Here is an 18,270-nt window from a genome sequence, read left to right on the forward strand (position 1 = left end):
TCATTTGCTCTAGAAGAAAACATGTTATTCATTTTATCCCCATATTAATGGAACATCTTTCATTCAGCACTAGCACCAACAGTATGCCTATTGTCATGTCTAGTCAAGCTCACACAGCTTGCACAGCTTCAAGCTCGCACAGTCAACTTGTGGAACTCCTTGCCTGAGGAGGTTGTGAAGGCTAGGACTATAACAGCGTTTAAAAGAGAACTAGATACATTCATGGAGGTTAAGTCCGTTAATGGCTCTTAGCCAGGATGGGTAAGGAATGGTGTCCCTAGCCTCTGTTTGTCAGAGGATGGAGATGGATGGCAGGAGAGAGATCACTTGATCATTACCTGTTAGGTTCACTCCCTCTGGGGCACCTGGCATTGGCCACTCTTGGTAGACAGGATACTGGGCTAGATGGACCTTTGGACTGACCCAGTATGGCTGTTCTTATGTTCTCACACAACATGAAGAATTAATATTATTTTACAGTAAAAAACAGGTATCAAGTGGAAGATTGTTCTGCCACAAGTGCCGAGTAGCTAAAAGCCCTACAGCCTTAGAAGAGGTAATTTTAAGACTCAGAAGCTCAGCCCTAGCAAAGTGCAAGAATATACTTAAGTGGAAGGGCTTAAGTCAGAGAGGTCTAGCTCAAGAAGGGTTTTTAATAGTAACCAGCAACATTTCAAAAATTATCTTTAAAAAAAAAAAAAAAAATCACAGTAACCATTTAAGAGATTTAAGAACAAACAAAAACCAAACCAAACCAAAACAAAACTAGAAAAGTTTTAATCCTAGGGAAAGGTACAGAGGCTTCATAGTGATTGAGCTGGACTTTGGGAAGAGCACTCAGTGGGTGTGTTAACTAGCTGTAGTAGTTAAGTCCCTTCAAAAGTCATCGACTAGTTACTCCTCTGACAAAAGGAAAACAACAAGCACAACAGTAAGAGCCTGTTGCTAGTTTAGAGAAAATGAGCGATTCTCAAAAAAAAAAAAAAAGGCACAAATATACAGTAAATATTTAACAAAGCTACCTTAATTTACCGGGAGCAGGAGGTAGAAGGGAAATCAGCATACATTACCTGATGCCGTCTCGATAGGTTTGGTCAAGGAATTCACTGTGCCATTGTCCTCAAATGCCAATTTTGGACTAGAGGGCACTGTAGCAGCATCATTCAAGTTTTCATTACAGTTATCAGCAGTGATGCTGTCTGAACTCAGTTTGGTTGACTTGGAATGTACTCCAAGATCAATAATTTCTTCAAAAGTCCATGCATTAGATTTTCCATTGAGATTCTGTATTAGTCCAATCGTATGATCAGCTTCATTAACGTGCAATATTTCTGAATTCTGGATAACCATTTCTTTTGCTGAAGGACTGGAGAAAGAACAAACGCATTTGTTAAGAGTGCTGGACACCTGACCCTTACCAATAGAAAAGGAGGTCAGCCAATGAGAAATCCCCATATTCTCCCCAACGAATATTTTTGGGGATAAGCTGCCCTACCTGCCATGTGATTGTTATAGAAGTCAGATCAGAAGGAACAACTGCATCAACATCCATTCAGTCACTTCTGCACCAATAACCATCAGATAAGAGCACAACTCCACAGAATTGGTATAAAAAAGTCACAGGCTCCGTGTCCCTGCTTTAATAGTCTGTGTTTCTGCTTTGTTTTCAGATTCATTTTTGACAAACACATGCATTTACTGAGTCACAGACTACTCTGTAAAAGTGTTATATTCAAACCATCAGTTTCAATTCATTTTTGAAGAAGTTATGAAACATTAACACTTCATATTCCGTCACTAGACACATGTAGCAAGAACAGAAACTTTATTTAATATCGAAGAATTTTCACAGTGCAAATTCTAAAGCATCATTAGGATTTGGACAAGCAAACAGAATTGCCCATGAATCTAGAGATTTTTCCTAGGACTGGATGGAAATTCTCTTAAAAAAAAAGATTAAAATGAGAAATGTATTGTTAAAAACCTCACTTGGTGGGAATTTTAGTATTAGTTTTTAATATTGTTTTAGCTGAATTGAAGGTGTCAGAGAATCCTGTAGATACTCTCCCTTCTCTCTATTCTCTTGTTTGGGGATTTAGTATCAAATTGTCATCCAACCTCAGGGAAAACAGTTTAGGTTGTTGCCTTTGTTTACCAGTAAGTTCAGCATGTTTCTGTTTGTTTGGCAACATCTCAGCTCACTTACCACCAATATCTCAGCCCACTTACCACTTATTGACATGGCACTATCAAAAACAAGAGCTTATGCATTAAAGAGCAAACTGACAGTTTGATCATGTAATGCACTTGAGGCAGTGGGCCCTGCTTCATAATGGAAACTTTTAAACTGATATTTTTCTTTATCAAGATACTGATGCTTTAGTAAGTTCTGAAGCAAACTAACAAAATCTCTGGATTTAGTTTCTGTACATTAAATTAATTGATCAGCTGTGGGTCTGTTCAATTTCACACCAGATTTACACTGGGTATATCTCCACTGACTTCATTAGTGTTACTCCAGACTCACGTTAGATTGAGAAGAATCACAATCAGCTTCAAAATACAACAATGTATAATTCTACAAGAAGGAATAATTTATGTTTTATTTTATAATTGAATGTTACATTGTTTGATATATTTAAAGTGGCATATATCATTTTTTAAATACTAACTTGTAGTTGTCAGGAAACACTTGATTTACTCTAGGCAAAACTTCAACAAAACTGGACAGCCTCAAATTAAATTTTTGGCAACCTATGATCAGTACTAAACACAAACTATATGAAGTGTATTTAAGGATTTATTGCATAAATTACAATCAGATGCAACTTTTACATTAGGACACCATCACACAGGCTCACCTGTAATCCTTTAGCTGCATACCATGCAAAGACCCCTCATTCTTCTTCTGATAAATGTCTTGCTCATCTCCATTCATAAGTACTTCATCCGCCTCCATTTTTGACATATCTTGCATTGAAGATTCTGTAGAAGTCAAACCACATGCAAACTCAGAACTATATTGTGTCTGCACCTTGATTTCTTGAGACAGATCAACACCATTTATCTTTTCTGAAAGAAAGAGAGCTGCAATATATTAGAGTTGCTATTTCAAATTAACAACACACAAATAAATGCCTAACTGGTCTCTCTCCTAGCTGGAATGTTCTGAACATACAGTCTCATAAAATGAACATCTCTAATGGGAAATTGGCTATAATGATATAGAATAATACATGTATTTTTAAAGTGCCAAAACAAATCTGAAACATTTTTATTGTATAGTCATTCTCAAATCATACATTTTTAGTTAACAATTTTGCTTGTCTTCCACACAATGGAATAAATAATCTATTCTCATTTTTATGCACACCGCTTCCATGGCAATTGTGGAAGTGGTGTACTCAAATCATCATACATCAGCATGAAAATTAACTTACAGTAAATATTGCCAACTGCTGAAAATGGAGTGGGGCCTTTCAGAGGATGAGTGAAGAAACAAAATCCTTCGTTTATTAGGGAGTTCAGATCCCAATGAGACAATGACTACCCCGCTTTAGAGTATAAGCGATTTTAACCATTTTGGACCTAATTTACCGAACATTGTTTACCTGGTTGATATGTTTTTTCAAGGCCCAACTCTTCCTCCTCTTCAGCATCCTCTTCCTCGTCAGCCTCGTTAGCAGACTTCTCTTCATTCTGTAACAGAAATCTGTATTACTGCTAACTTAAACTGTTGTAAGTAACACCACCACCACCACCACACAATATTTATCGTGAACTGCCCACATATTATCACACAGGCCATGATTCAATACATTTTAAAAGATGTACATCCAGCTTACATGCTGTAGAGACCCTCAGGAGTATCTAAGAATTGCCGTGAGTATACCGAGAGTTACTATCTGTCATTGCACAGGATCCTTGTGCTATGACTGGAAGCCATTTCATTTCAGTTGAACAGAACATAAAGATGTATGTTATTCTTCTGAAAGTGAAGCATTTAATGGAAAGGTTCTGAAAGTGAAACATGAGAACTCCTTGAATCTACATAATGTCACATATAAACAAGTACCTTGGCTTCATTCTGTTCTGACTTCCGAGTTCTTTTCATTATTTCTTCAATTCTCTGTTAAAGCAAAACAAAGTGAATTTGTCATAACATGGAAAAGGCTGAACTTTGATCATTTGGCTTCTTTTATTAGCTTTTGTATTTAAAGGATTTAAAAATTCCTTACTCTAATTACCATTTTAAATTGTCATTTTTTAGAATAGAAACCAAAATATACATTTAAAAACACAATTTGATTTATTCAAATACATGTGACTGTTCCCAGTTCAGATCGTTTAACTTTATTCACCAGATTGCTTTAACATTAGAGTCTCAACACACTTTAAGCTCGCTTAAAGGCTTGAAAGCAAGAACTATGCACCTTTTTCCTTTCAAGTCTCTCCTGCATATTTTGCTGCATAATCCTCTCTCGCTCCTGCCGTTGTCTTTCAGCTTCTTCTTGGGCTTTTGCTTCAGCTTCCTCTCTCTAAAATTAAGGCAGAGAATATGGGATCCAATACATAAATCAATTTTAAGGTGAGCTATTTTATCATTAGTTATTTTGTAGATGAAATGATTCATACCACCCCTTAAGCATATGGTGTGCGGTAAATGTAAATACATATTATCCTAATACTGAAAATCTGAATTAGAGATTTGCCACCTGATTCTGAAATTCACAGAAAAAATATTTAGTTAAATGATTATCCAAGTTCTTTAGATGGCCCCAGAGCTATTTGAAGTTATAGAGTTAGTTTAACCTGAACTTCAGAATGAAGGTCCATTTAAGGAAGATACTTTAGAAACCATGAAGAAAGCAGTTAAATTGCAAATATAGCAAAATTAATTAAAAACCTTTGCAGTCAGATATTTGTATTTAAGATAGTTGGCACTGAATATCTTAGTGCTCCTATTATAACGGAATCTGTTTTTCACTATGATTGCAAGCCTTGATGGGGAGATAAGAGGATTCTTAACACTAGCTTATTTTTATAACAATTGTTCAGAACAGTAAAGTATGATAGAGCCTGAGAATGAAAATATATACCATAGATAAATGGCTGTTAGAAATTCATCATACATTGAACAAGGTCCATATAGCCTGAAAAATGTAATTTCTTTCATTCATTAGGAAAGATACCTTTTCCAGGTTATATAGACATTCATTATCCATGAAAGGCTATATTTAGGGGTTAGTAGTATTTTCATTCGTAGTATTTGGGGGCCATGGATGAGCATTCATGTCACACTGCGCTCTAGCACCTTGCCCGGGCAAGCTAATGATCCAACCAGTGGACCAAATTCGGTGATGAATCCTGGTCACGTGCCACCTGAGGCACGTTACACATACGCTAAGAAGTACACCTCTACCTCGATATAATGCTGTCCTCGGGAGCCAAAAAATCTTACCGCATTATAGGTGAAACCGCGTTATATCGAACTTGTTTTGATCCGCCAGAGTGCGCAGCCCCGTCCCCCCGGAGCACTGCTTTACCGCGTTATATCCGAATTCGTGTTATATTGGGGTAGCGGTGTATTTTAAAATCTGCTGTATCAGTTTCTTAGCTAGTAACATTACCTTTTCTAGAGAAGTTAGATCGCACAAGGTGCCCCAGACTCCTTCTGATCTTTTAAAACAGGAAGCTCTGTAAGTGGCCCCAATAAGATTATGAAGAAGCTCTATTATACTTTGGCTTTGAGAGTTCCTTGCATCTTACCTACCAAGCAGCTTTCAGCCACCAGTGCACTGAACATGACTAAAATGGTTATGAAATATTTGCTTCTTTCCCAGACCCAAAAGCCACACAATTCAGGAAGATTTCAATAGTTTTATCTATGGTATCCTATGTCCCTTTATGACTGGGCATTTTCCAACATGAACTGATTCAGGATCTAAAAAGAATTACTTCATAGCTTTTTCAAGGAACAGAGTCATGTTCTACATCTAGCAAGTAAACCTGTTAAACCTACTAATTTTTCCTGCTCCTCCTGGTCTTTGCGAGCTCTCTCTTCAGCTTGTCTTTGCTGTTCTTCATCATCAAGTCGTTTTTCTTCCTCCAGTCTGTGGAGCTCCTCCTCTCTTCGTGCTTTATCTTCAATCATTTTCTTTACCATTTCTTCTTCTCTGCTCCTAGTATTTCCAAGAAATGGATTACAGACTGGCTATTATTTATTTAAAGTGTGAGAGTTTAAAGCTTGTGAAAGATGCCAAGGGTAGGTCTACACTGCAGCTGGGAGCATGCTGTACATAGCAGCGTGGACGTTGCCACAGGGCTAGTAACACGAGCTTGGACCCAGGGGATCAGGCGGGCTTGCTCTTGGGCAGCTAGCAGAGCCACAACATCCACACTGCTATTTTTAGCACACTACTTTGAGTAGAGCTAGAGCTGGTCTGTCTACCTGGGTTGGGAGGCACGCTCCCAGCTGCAGTGTACACATACCCAAACTCAGTCAGCTATAGTAGATTCCACTTACTGCCAACAACCAAGGGGTTGCCAGCAAAAAAGTTGCCATTAATTGGCAGTTACCAATAAGCTGAAGGCAGGTTTGTGGGGCTGCAGCTAGGAAAGGAAATACTGGGGCGTGTCTTGCCAACCTGGTTGTGAGCAGAACAGCAACCGGGAGAGGGTTGCAGCCCAAAAGCCAGGACTTGACTTGGGGAGGGGAAGCTGTGGGCAGGGCAGCAGCAGGAAGAGGTACATGCAGCTCCATGGACCCCCCAGCACCCCTGCTCCCCATGGAAAGCCCTGGCATCCAGGCTGCAGCCACCCCCGTTGCCCCGCCACAGCCCCCCCTCCCAGCAAACAGAACTGGGACTCCAGCAGAGGTTACCCTGTTGGGTGGAGATGCAGAGGCCCCTGCCTCTTATCTCCTGTGTGGTCCAGGGTTGCACATAGGTTTGTGGGCTGTAGCCCAGGAAGGAAGTGCTGGGATGGGCTGAGATCCAGCTGCAGGCAGGTTTTCAGGGCTGCAGGCAGGGAAGGCATGTCCCAGGGCTTCCTTGCTGGCAGCCAGGGCCTTTCTTCCAAAAAAGTTTTCAATAAGTGGCATGCTGTTGCCAATATCTGAATCTCATTAGCATTAAAGTCAACAGGACAGGATTGGTTCCCGGCAAAATGTTGCTATTAAGCGGAAGTTGTTAATATCAGGGTTGTTATTAAGCGGCATCCACTGTGTCTAGCCATAGAAGAGATAAACATAAAGCAGCAAACAGTAAAAGTTTACAAATAGCGCCATCCCACCAGTGTCTCTTTCAACTGTGAGCTGGAGGAACAGAAAGGATCTGTGTACAGAAAGGTAATTCATCCTTCCTGGACAGTTAATTCTTTGGACACTACCGATAACAGATGATAGTCCTGCCTCAGTACAGAGAGCTGGACCACATGACCTATCGAGGTCCCTTCCAGTCCTACATTTCTAGGATACTGTCAAGAAGGGTGCCAGTTGTTCTGGTGATATGGACACTTGTCCACGGAGAACTAGACTAATAAGAGAAATGCATTGCATGTAGGCTGCCAACTATCATATTGCATCTCAGTCATCATCAACCCTGGACGAATATAAACTAGGAACCTAGAAGGCAACATGTCTCCCAAGTTTGCCAAAGAAGAGTTTAAGAGGAATACAGTAAAACCTAAGAATTACGAACTGACCGGTCAACCACACACCTCATTTGGAACTGGAAGAACACAATCAAGTAGCAGAGACCAAAAAAGGGCAAATACTGTACAGCACAGTATTGTGTTAAAGGTAAACTTCAAAAAAATAAAGGGAAGTTTAAAAAAGATTTGACAAGTTAGGGAAACCGTTTGTGTGCTTGTTTCATTTAAAATAAGATTGTTAAAAGCAGCATTTTTCTTCTGCATAGTCAAGTTTCAAAGCTGTATTAAGTCATTGTTCAGCTGTAAACTTTTGAAAGAACCACCATAACGTTTTGTTCAGAGTTACGAACAACCTCCATTCCCGAGGTGTTCATAACTGAGGTTCTACTGTAGTTTGAAGAGGATTTTAATATCCCATAAAGAAAATTAAATTTAACTGGAGTAAGAAGCATATCTTATATTTTTAGTAGTAGAATCACTGGAGACTTGAAAGGAAGAGAAGCAGTCTGCCTAGAAAGTGACATCCCATTTCACACAGACTTCTGACATTCACAAGGATATTTATTTCCAGCAAACTCTGCCATGCGTACCTGCCTCTCTGCAGATTCTCGCATGTGTAGCTAAAATACATGCCAGCCAGGTTTACATGCCAATCAGATTTGCATCACAGACAGTATTGTTTTCCGGTATTTACAAGTTACCTTTCCTCCTCTTCTCTCTGAATTCTTTCCTGGTCTTCACGTTCTCTTTGCTCCCGGGCAAGACGTCGTTTCTCTGCTAAGATTTTAGCTGCTTCTTCGGCTGTTGTGGTTCCCGGAATATTTTTGCTACTAGATTCTGTAATTTGAAAGAAGGTGCTGTTATATAGAACCATCCTCTTCAAAACATGCCTTCACCACTGTGATATGAGAGGCAAGTAACACTGCTTTTGTCCAACTGCCCTACCATCATTAACATGAGTATTTAACACAGAGAGACTGGAAGAAAATCCTAAACAGTTGAAAGAAAGCAACAATAGGAGCCCAGTACCCTATTCACACTGCAGACATACTACACTAACTCATTCCAACAATACACCTTTGGCTGTTTTCAGATAATGTAACTACTGAAAATACATTGTGATATTCCAATAATTTGAAGACCACTCAGTTTAAATGCAAACAAGAACAAACTTTATTCCAGGGGTCTGACTGGCATCCCCTCTAGGTTTCTCTTCCTCATGACCCCCATTGCGGTGTCTTCTCTTCCTCCTCCTGGTTCCACTTCCTGGTTTCTTAAAGGAACCACACCTCATAAGCAATCATTCCCAAATACTACATGCATCTCTGCTACAAATAATGATGTAATAATCATAACGATTAAAAGAATATTTCCAAAAGCTAAAATAATTGCGTAACCTTCAAAGACTATTCTATTAGCGCTTTTTAAAAAATCTGGAGAAATATTATTATATGAGCAATAAGCTTGTTAGTCTTCCTTATAATAAACAGGACAAACATATTCTGGACCAAAAGAGGAAGTATCGATTTTTAAAATCCATTTTCCAAAATTAGCAATATTTTTAGAATATTAACAACCATGCCTTTGTTTTATCAGTAAAATTCAACTAGAGCACCACACACTCCATTGCTACATTCTCATTTTACATGGAGATCAAAACATCTCTTACTGCCCTTTTTTATAGAATATCCAAAGATATAATATATTACAAGGCCTAAGGGCACAGCCAAACTCTCTTTTATATATACACACACAACCCACACCCATTGCCCTGGTGTCTGAGTACAGGAAACATGTTCATAAAAATATTCTGAAAAGCCACTTGACTAATTTATACTGTTAACAACCCTCTTGTTTTTAGGAAGTATCCCCATCTTCTTGAAGTTTAACTGGTTTTAATGTAACTGATGTCTGATCTTTAGAACATTCAGGGCCTGATTTTCAGTTGCTGTAAATCAGCATATTTCCGCTGAAAGCAATATGCCTAAGCCAATTAATACTAGCTGAGATTCTTCCCTTAATTTATTTTAACATCCTTACAGATGGGCAGATAACTGCAGGTGTAACACTGATAAATCCTTCAAGTCCAAATGATTAATATTTGGAAAAGTCTTCAAATGTAACAAAAATTACACTTATTTCAATGTGCAGCAAAATCAATGTACTGACAAAAGTATTTCTCTTCTAGCCTGAAAAAAACACATTACTTCAATATAATGTGCCAATTTATGTGAAATTCAGACACTATTTAGAAGTTTAAGACAGTACAGTGGGAAAGATTTTCCAAGAGTTGGGTATGGACTGTGAATGTGAAGTCATTGTTCACAAACTGTAGAGTGAAAGCATCAACAGCACTTATACAGCTGTAGAGTCAAGACAAAGTTTGTGCACACAAATTGTGCTTGCAAAACAGAGGGGGTGTAAGTGTGTACAATTTCCTAGCTGGCATTGCTGGAGAGTTTTTTTTCTATGTATTTAAGATTTATACATTCTCCAGGGCCTCTCCAGGGCTTTTACCACCTTTGATTTAAGAAATGCAATCATACCATACAATCAAGAATAAAACTGTATCATCGCCAAACCTAGAAACAAGCCAGTCCAAGGAATATCAAAATACTCAACCTCCCCAAGCAACACCAAACCACACAGACCATCCCTCTGCACATACCTACCTCCCAAATTGCACAGGAGGGCAGTCAGGACAGGTGCAAAGACTGGTTCTGGTACCAATCATCTACCTCCTCAAATAAAAGCTTTGTGTGCATAGCAGGAAGATTGACCCAATTAAAAACAATGCTAAGGGAAAGTCTTTTCCTTCAAACATTAAGCTATTTGTTGTATGAAAAATTGGGAGAGACAAAACTTAAGTTGATAACACACAGAGCACAGCATGTATGTGCAAAGAGTTAGCTTTCTAAACCTCACAGAGAAGCTATTGCTTGCATCAGGCATTGACATTTTTGAAATGGTCCTGGGGAGGCAAACCTACAGCGGTAGGGGGTTGTTCATTTCTGGTCATGAAGTCTGGCTGCTGCTGTGGGCTAATGTATAGAACACTGGACTGGGAGTCAAGACACCTGGGTGTTAATCACAGCTCTATCACTAGCATGCTGTCTGACATCAGGCAAGTCATTTCAACTCTGTGCCTGTTCCCTTGCCACCCTTGGTCTGCCTCATCTGTAGAAATCATAAGCGGTCTGGGGAAGGTACTGTCTCTTACTACAAGTCTATACAGCACCTAGCACAATGGGCCCTGATCTAGGCACTACTATAATATAAACAATAGCAGCAGCTGCTGCTAAGCCAACAGGATTCTTACACCTGCTCTGTTTATACACAAAGCCAAGTCAATAAAACAATGATGCCATCAATAATCAATCATTAAACTTGGGCAAACTTATCACAAAACTGAGCCGGACTATATATTCCCATGAAGAATGCAGGCCCTCCGTGTAAAATCTCTACCTGAGGCAATACCATTTTAGCCACACGTCACCACATAAAATGCTGTCTGAGTACGCAATATCAAAAAAGATCAAGGAAACCAGTCACAGTAATGTTTGGAATAGCAGATTATTGGGATAGATCAGGATGGGGAAGGAAAAAGGAAGAAGATGGGAAGCCTGTAGGGTGGAAGAGGCAATTTGTGAAAGATCTATATTTTCTCTCTTGAAGGTGGATTATAGTTTTCCATAAGGATTTCAGCACAGACTAACTCTGTGCACTCAAGATTAGGAGCACAAATTTCTGGGCATGCAAGTAGTGAGTGTACAAACTTTGGAATACCCAAAGTCTCAGTTATGCATGTACCAACATCATTTGGTGCACAAGTAAAGTATGCAGACACGTGGGTACCTGAATTGTATGTGGTCAGTTTTGGGGCACAAATTTAAGTCTTCTGTGATCTTTGTCTTGCTCAATTCCTCCCTCTGCGCTACTTGGAGCTTCTTGCATCTGTAGAGCAAAAGAGGTCATCTTCCCACTCAGAAAAGTGCTTCTTTAGAGGGCCTGTATAATCCTCCTCTGTCTTTGTATCAGTGGGGATTGAAGATGATGCACTTTATGTTCCTATGTCACATATTCCATCTACTCAAAGCCAGAATTTCAGACAGATTTAGTCGTTAGAGAATGGGCCTCCCAACATGAACACATGCATTAGCAATGTTCTCCCATTGTAGCTTTGTGTGCTGTTCAGTTTTCCTACAATGATATTTCTGACAATCTTTCATTTCTCAGGATAGTCTCATTCCTTTGCTGTACTTTTTAAAACAAGCTGCTCATGATTTAAAATTTACCCAACAGGACTGCTGTTCAGTTGTTGGTGTTTGGTGTCACTTGCTGTCAGCTTGTGGATTATAAGACGCACTCCTTGAAAGGAAGCAGAAATTGTGACACTTCTAGCCCCATTTTGTGTGTAGGATTTCTTCAATCAACTCCTTCTCTGAGGATTCACTGTCAGCACTACTTGACCTGTGTGGGTTAAGAGGTGGAAGGAGTGTGTTAAGTAGGCCCGTGGAACTGTTGTCTTGTGAAGAGTTGTTGGTGGTTTACAACTCTAGGTCTAGTGAAGCTCCAGTTTCCTGTATGATGGATTGAAGAATGTTCCACATTACAGCTATCTAAGGAGGAGCCTGCCATCGCCTCACTGGAATGTGGTTTTTTACCTAGCCACTAAGATAACGTGTGCCTGTGTTGAAACAGTGTGATGTGTGGCATTAGACCAGGGGTTGGCAATCTTTCGGAAGTGGTGTGCCGAGTCTTCATTTATTCACTCTAATTTAAAGGTTTTGCGTGCCCGTAATACATTTTAACCCTTTTAGAAGGTCTTTCTATAAGTCTATAATATATAACTAAACTATTGTTGTATGTAAAGTAAATAAAGTTTTTAAAATGTTTAAGAAGCTTCATTTAAAATTAAATTAAAATGCAGAGCCCCCCGGACCGGTGGCCAGGACCCGGGCAGTGTGAGTGCCACTGAAAATCAGCTCGCGTGCCGCCTTCGGCACGCATGCCATAGGTTGCCTACCCCTGCATTAGACAGAAGGTCATCACCCATTCCTCAATGTGGGCTATTTGTTTTATCCTTATGCCCTCCGACTCCTCCACAACCCAGACATATAATTATTACATTCTAGTTTATTACCCATCATAGCACACAAGGTGACAACTCTCATGAATGAGCATTTCTTATGTTTTTAAGTTGAAACAAGCCTTTTAACTCATGAAGAGAAGCTGTGTAAGACTGCTCCAAGTCACTGAAAAATAAGATGTGTTTTACTGCATAATAGCATATTTTAACTACTAACCAATGTAGACACAAAAGGAAACAAACAAGACAAGGTGTGTTGGATAGGCAATCAAATCCACCATAAGGGGAAAAGTGACATGAAGATCCAAGTGTGACCAACTGGGAGATACCTGCATTATTGTTATGACTATTATGTGTTTCTCTGTTCAGTTTTGGATGGCTGTCTTCTTTAACTCCAAAGCTTAAACCCAACTGGAACTGGGGGTTGGCTGAGGCAGGAAACAAAACAAGGACTAAGAACCATGACAGCCCCTTAGGTACACACTTTCAGGCCAAGTTAAGTGTTCAATGGGGGCTTTTACTGGGAGATGCCACTTCCAGATGCCAGCAAAGTTAACAGGACTTGTTTTGCCAAGGCGATCATAAAGTTCAGAAGTTTAAAAAGGCTCCACTAGCAGAAAGGGAAAAAGAAATTGATCAGCAGGCCACAGGGCTGAGACAGACTGGGAGAGAGATAGGAGCTGCGGGGTACGCAGTCTCACCTTAAGCAGGGCGTAAGCATCTGAGCCAGGAGCAGCTAAAAGGCTAGATATGATCCATTTGGTGAGGTCTCCTTTTCTGTTATTTTTATTGCATGTCTCTGAATTCTCTGTTGCACAGTTATGTTAAACAATACTGTTTGAGAAGCTTGTGCGGTCCTGTGTAACGGCTAGTCACAGCTGCTGGAGTGAAGTCAATACCAGGGTCTAAACCTCAGTTGGACCTGTTGAAGTAGTCACAATTGGTAACTAGGGGGCTTTAACCCAGGTCCTAGTCTAAAAGTGGATGAACTCTACCCAGCAGAGATAAAGGCTTGAGGTCTGACATCTGTGAGAGGTGCACTCAGTGAGACCCCCAAGAAGGGACAATGGTGCAGCTAGTACAGACACCATGACACCAAGTACACTTAAAGCTACCTTGAAATTAAGGTTGAGCCCAGGACTTGACAGAAACTCAGGTGCCACGGAATGACTCAGTGGTGAAAGCCAGCATCTTTGGGTGGAAGCCTCAGGAGCTGGTTGGGGTATGTTATTGTGCCAACGCAGTGAGTTAGCCTGGCTAGATGGCCACTCACTGCCCTCAGTTCTTGCCCTCTGATTTCAACTCCACAGCAGAGGATTTCGAAAACGTGAAGTAACTTTTCCAGAACAGAGGGATCTGCCTCTATGTTCACAGGTAGGGCAGATAAGGGGATTATCTGGCCAGGAGTGGACACCCCATACTCACAAGGAAGAGAGAAACCAACACTCTGTGTTGATCAACTTCCATACTATCTCCCTGCCTTATAAACTCCACAGAGAGTTAGGTAGAGAACTACTCCCAGCCCCCTACTGTCAATGACTGCAAAGAAAGCGATAATCTGGTTAGCAGCAGAGCAAGATGGAAGGAGATGAGCTGGGTAAATACAGTTCTAGAAGTTAGCATGGGAAGAGAGAGAAGAGGCACCCAAGTAATGAGCAGAAGTGGCAAAGTGAGATACAGGGTTGAGTTCCAAATGCAGTTTAGAAGAGGCAGCAGAGAAGGCAGGTCGAAGTCCTGGCAATGAGAAGGTAAAGCTTCAGAAGATGAGAGGCCCAGAGGTAGAGGAGGATGTAGCAGGTGGGTTTGTGAAGAACAAGGATGATTCTGTAAAGGAAAACATGCATGACTAAAGCCAAAGAGTAACTGGTAGATACCTGTGAATGGAACAGACAGCAGGGATCAAATATCCGTGATGTGGATTACTGATCTATTTCTCATGCTTTAGACAGGTCTAAGATACACATTTATTACAATCAGGAGCAAGGGACACTGTTTTAAAATTGATGTACAACTCCATACGACATTGACAATTAGACTTCGACATCTAGCTATCTTTCCACAAGAATGTGTGTGTGCAAAGCACACAACATATGGGATCCCAAAGAATTTCTTGCCATAATTCACACCCAGTTTAAAGTGTTAACACAGGGAAATTTTCAGACATTCCCTCAAACTTACACACATTCAGGAACACACAAGTATCTTTACATGCAGTGACATGCATCAGGCATATGATCCCACTTACCTATGGTATTTGAAGGATTTTCACCCTCCGTATCGCCACCAGTTGCCTGTTCAAACTCCTTTTTCTGTTAAGTTTCCCCTATGACCTTCTCCACAGAGAAGTGCATGTGATACCTCATCAGAAGTCTTTCCCAGATTCTTTTCTGGAGATTGTAGAGGGTGTTCTTCCTGGTTGGAGGGGTAGAGGATGTGCTCTTTTGGCACAATGAATGGGGTCAGGAGATTTATTTCCAACCTGGGAGAAGTATGTCTGCTTCATTCTCCTCTGTGTGGCAGTGTTGCCCATTGTCTCCTGATGCTGTGGCGATTGCACATACATTGGAATCAAAATGTAGGCAGGTCTGTAACCATTTGGAAGCTAGGTCTCATGTATGCTACAATGAATGAGCAGTTGATTTTTCCTCCTGGCTAAGGCATATGCATGCAATTTTTAAAGTGATAGCTGGCTCAATTTCACAGGTATCTGGTTTACAGAACAAGGTTTCAAAGTGTGTGCTTTAATTTGTATGCATTTCCTGCTATTTGAAATCACTTTGCATGTGTGTCTTGGATTTGAGAATCTAATCCAGTATTTCTAATGTACAAAGCGGAATAGGATTTAGTTTAGAAGTTGCACTGTAAACAAGATTAAAAGTCAATACCTTTAGCTCTCTAGTCAAACGAACTGACTACTATATATGGTATAACCCAGCAATTTATAAAGCTACTGTATAATTAACAATTTGCAAATAACATCTTTTAACCTTAAGCATCCCAAAATCCCCTACAAATTGTTTTACAAACTACAGTATAAAGGGATTGTTTCATTCATCCTTGAAATGCTGTCAATTCTTGGGTAGAATAACCACTATTCAGTTGCATTCAGTGAAACTACAGGAACTGAATATTAATACTTTTCACTTCTATAGTGCCTTCCCTCCAAGAAGTTCTAAATATTTTACAAATACTCATAAATCTCCATTTTACACATGTAAAAGTCAAGGCACAGAGACGTTCCAGATAGAAAGGCATAAAGCAAGATCACACAAGAATTTGGTGGAAAGATCAGAAATAGAACCAGATACCCTGACGCCAAGTGCTCTTATTCAACTATAGAGATATCCCTTCCTCACTTTGAAGAATACTGTAAGAAACCAGAGATGCAGGGGAAATTTAGGAAGGAGATGGAACTTGGCTAGGACTTTTTCGGGAATTGCCAAGTCATCTTTAGTGTCTACAAGCAGTCAGGAACATAATTTGCATCCATTCCAAAAGATTTAAGTTTCTTCTAGATTGCTTTAAATTTTTTTTGCATACTTCCAAAGATCTCTCTCTCTAATGCTATTTATAGGTAATTACCATAATTAAACTTCAAACTGTAGTGGACCACCATCAAGATAAATGGAATAGACAAGTGGATCACTTAAGGGCTCCTACCTTCTTTGGTCTTTGCAGCAATTGCGACAGTTTCCCTCTCAGAGGTTGGAGAAGTGCCATGCTCTTGTCCTGCTCCTTCTTCGCACTTGTCCTTTGGTTTGCATTCCGTTTCAGGTTTCTTTTTGGTAATATTCACAACACTTGGTGTGAGAGGCAGGCGTTGAATAGGTGCTGGTTTGGAGACTGTAGTGGGGGATGATGGCCTTTGTTTCAATACACTAGGTGAAGGTGGACGGGCCTTTTGATTTTGTCTGCAGAGAAAGGAACACTTATTAAGGCTTCACTGAAAGCCTGAAGTATTAACTGATTTTATATACGTAGCAACAATATGCACCTTCTGCATTCATACTGGACAGTATCAGGACACCAAACCTGTGGCACAGGAAGTAGTGCTCATTTTGTTCTGAACGTGGTTTAGGATGAACACAGATTTAAACATACCTAGCTGTAGAGGGAGATGAAGGACGTTTTGCCAAGTTAGCAGGGGACGGAGATCTTCTACGAGCTGACGCAGATGGCGATGGAGGGCGCCTCCCAGCAGGACTTAGGGACTGCTTTTCTGTCGCCGATTTCTGATCAGATACAAAAACAGCGGTAATGTACACCTTCTGAAATAGGTTGAAGACACCAGAGAAATGTAGAAGTGCTGTCATCACAATATTTACTAGTCACATTAAGATACGCTTGAATTTTCCTTTATCTTCCTGAACATGGCTCTAGTAAGGTTATATTAATGAGGCTTTAGGATTTATAATCAACAGCATGCCCTGAAAATACAGAGGAGCTCATTCCACAAAATTCATATCCAGATTTCAAACATCCCAAAGTCTCAGGATGTTTGAACCTGGGGATATTGATAAGTAGAATATAAAGATAAATGCACAGTCTAGATCCAGGCTGATTTAGGTTTGGCTTTAAAAACCCTGAAATTCTGGGGTGTTTGAAATTTTGGTTTGGAGACACCCTAAAATAAAGCTCTCTTTTTTAAGAAAAAAAAGTGACTCTTTAGTATACCTATTCTTCCATTTGGAATTATTTTTACTAACTTCCATAATTAGTAACCAAAGATTATTAAAACTTTTAAAAGAAATGTCAACTTGTTCTTATCATTACAATAGTATTTTGGGATATTATCCAACTATGTTTATCTACAATGCAAAATAAAGAAATGTAACTAACATTTAGGTGCTCTGGTGCAATAAATAGTGCAGCTGACTAGGATTGCAAACGGTTATAACATGCCCCTAACCTGACCTGTCCAAAAAAAGAAAAAAAACAAGCCTTTTGTAAAAGGAACTTTTCAACAGACCTGTGTGGATTCTGGAGAGCTGGTGTCAGATGAAGATACAGTGGTCTTCAATCGGTCGATGCTACGGCTGCGCACAGGCACTTTAGGAGTTTGGATTGGAGAACTGATGGAACTGGCTGAAGCTGAACGAGGACAGAGGTGAGATTCTATAAAGTTAGGAATTTGACAAGACAAAAACAGAGAACCAAGTGCATAGCATCAGAACAGGAAAAAAAGGACAGAGGGAGAGAGAGAGGGAGAGAGAGAGATTGTGTGTGTTAGAACGCAAACAGAGAAAACACCACTGGAAGTGCACATTGCAACAGGTCATGGACACCAGACACCATCACCACAAGATTAGGAGTTCAGAAGCCACAGCACCAAGAATGAAACCATTCCAAAAGCAGCAGTCAAGTGTAGATTAAAAAAAAAAAAAAATAAAGTGCTTTTCCAAACAATGTCTACATTAAACTTTCAATACCTAAATGTAGTTTCCAATTTAGTCAAACTGTATCTTGTCATGATTATTTCTAGACTAACAGAACTCTGACGGCCAAACCCTTGCACAGGGTGAAGAAGC

General features: G+C 40.0%; 1 protein-coding gene across 14 annotated transcripts in view; it reads right to left on the bottom strand.

Annotated features, from left to right (window-relative positions):
* The window catches only part of MAP7D3 (MAP7 domain containing 3), a 59,673-nt gene that overhangs the window by 2,941 nt on the left and 38,462 nt on the right, over positions 1–18,270 (bottom strand). For 9 of the 14 annotated variants that reach the window (XM_054040245.1, XM_054040242.1, XM_054040249.1 and 6 more), the window contains 10 exons: positions 17,712–17,857; positions 16,844–16,974; positions 16,403–16,653; positions 8,355–8,490; positions 6,023–6,182; positions 4,434–4,538; positions 4,076–4,129; positions 3,612–3,699; positions 2,862–3,072; positions 1,071–1,366 (listed from right to left, as the gene is read on the bottom strand). In XM_054040245.1, the coding sequence (XP_053896220.1) occupies positions 1,071–1,366; positions 2,862–3,072; positions 3,612–3,699; positions 4,076–4,129; positions 4,434–4,538; positions 6,023–6,182; positions 8,355–8,490; positions 16,403–16,653; positions 16,844–16,974; positions 17,712–17,857 (1,578 nt within the window). The remainder of the gene's footprint in view (positions 1–1,070; positions 1,367–2,861; positions 3,073–3,611; positions 3,700–4,075; positions 4,130–4,433; positions 4,539–6,022; positions 6,183–8,354; positions 8,491–16,402; positions 16,654–16,843; positions 16,975–17,711; positions 17,858–18,270) is intronic. The other 5 variants (XM_054040251.1, XM_054040244.1, XM_054040255.1 and 2 more) reach the window with 2 other exon arrangements.

Source organism: Malaclemys terrapin, chromosome 9, assembly GCF_027887155.1.
Source record: "Malaclemys terrapin pileata isolate rMalTer1 chromosome 9, rMalTer1.hap1, whole genome shotgun sequence".
Lineage (NCBI taxonomy): Eukaryota > Metazoa > Chordata > Testudines > Emydidae > Malaclemys > Malaclemys terrapin.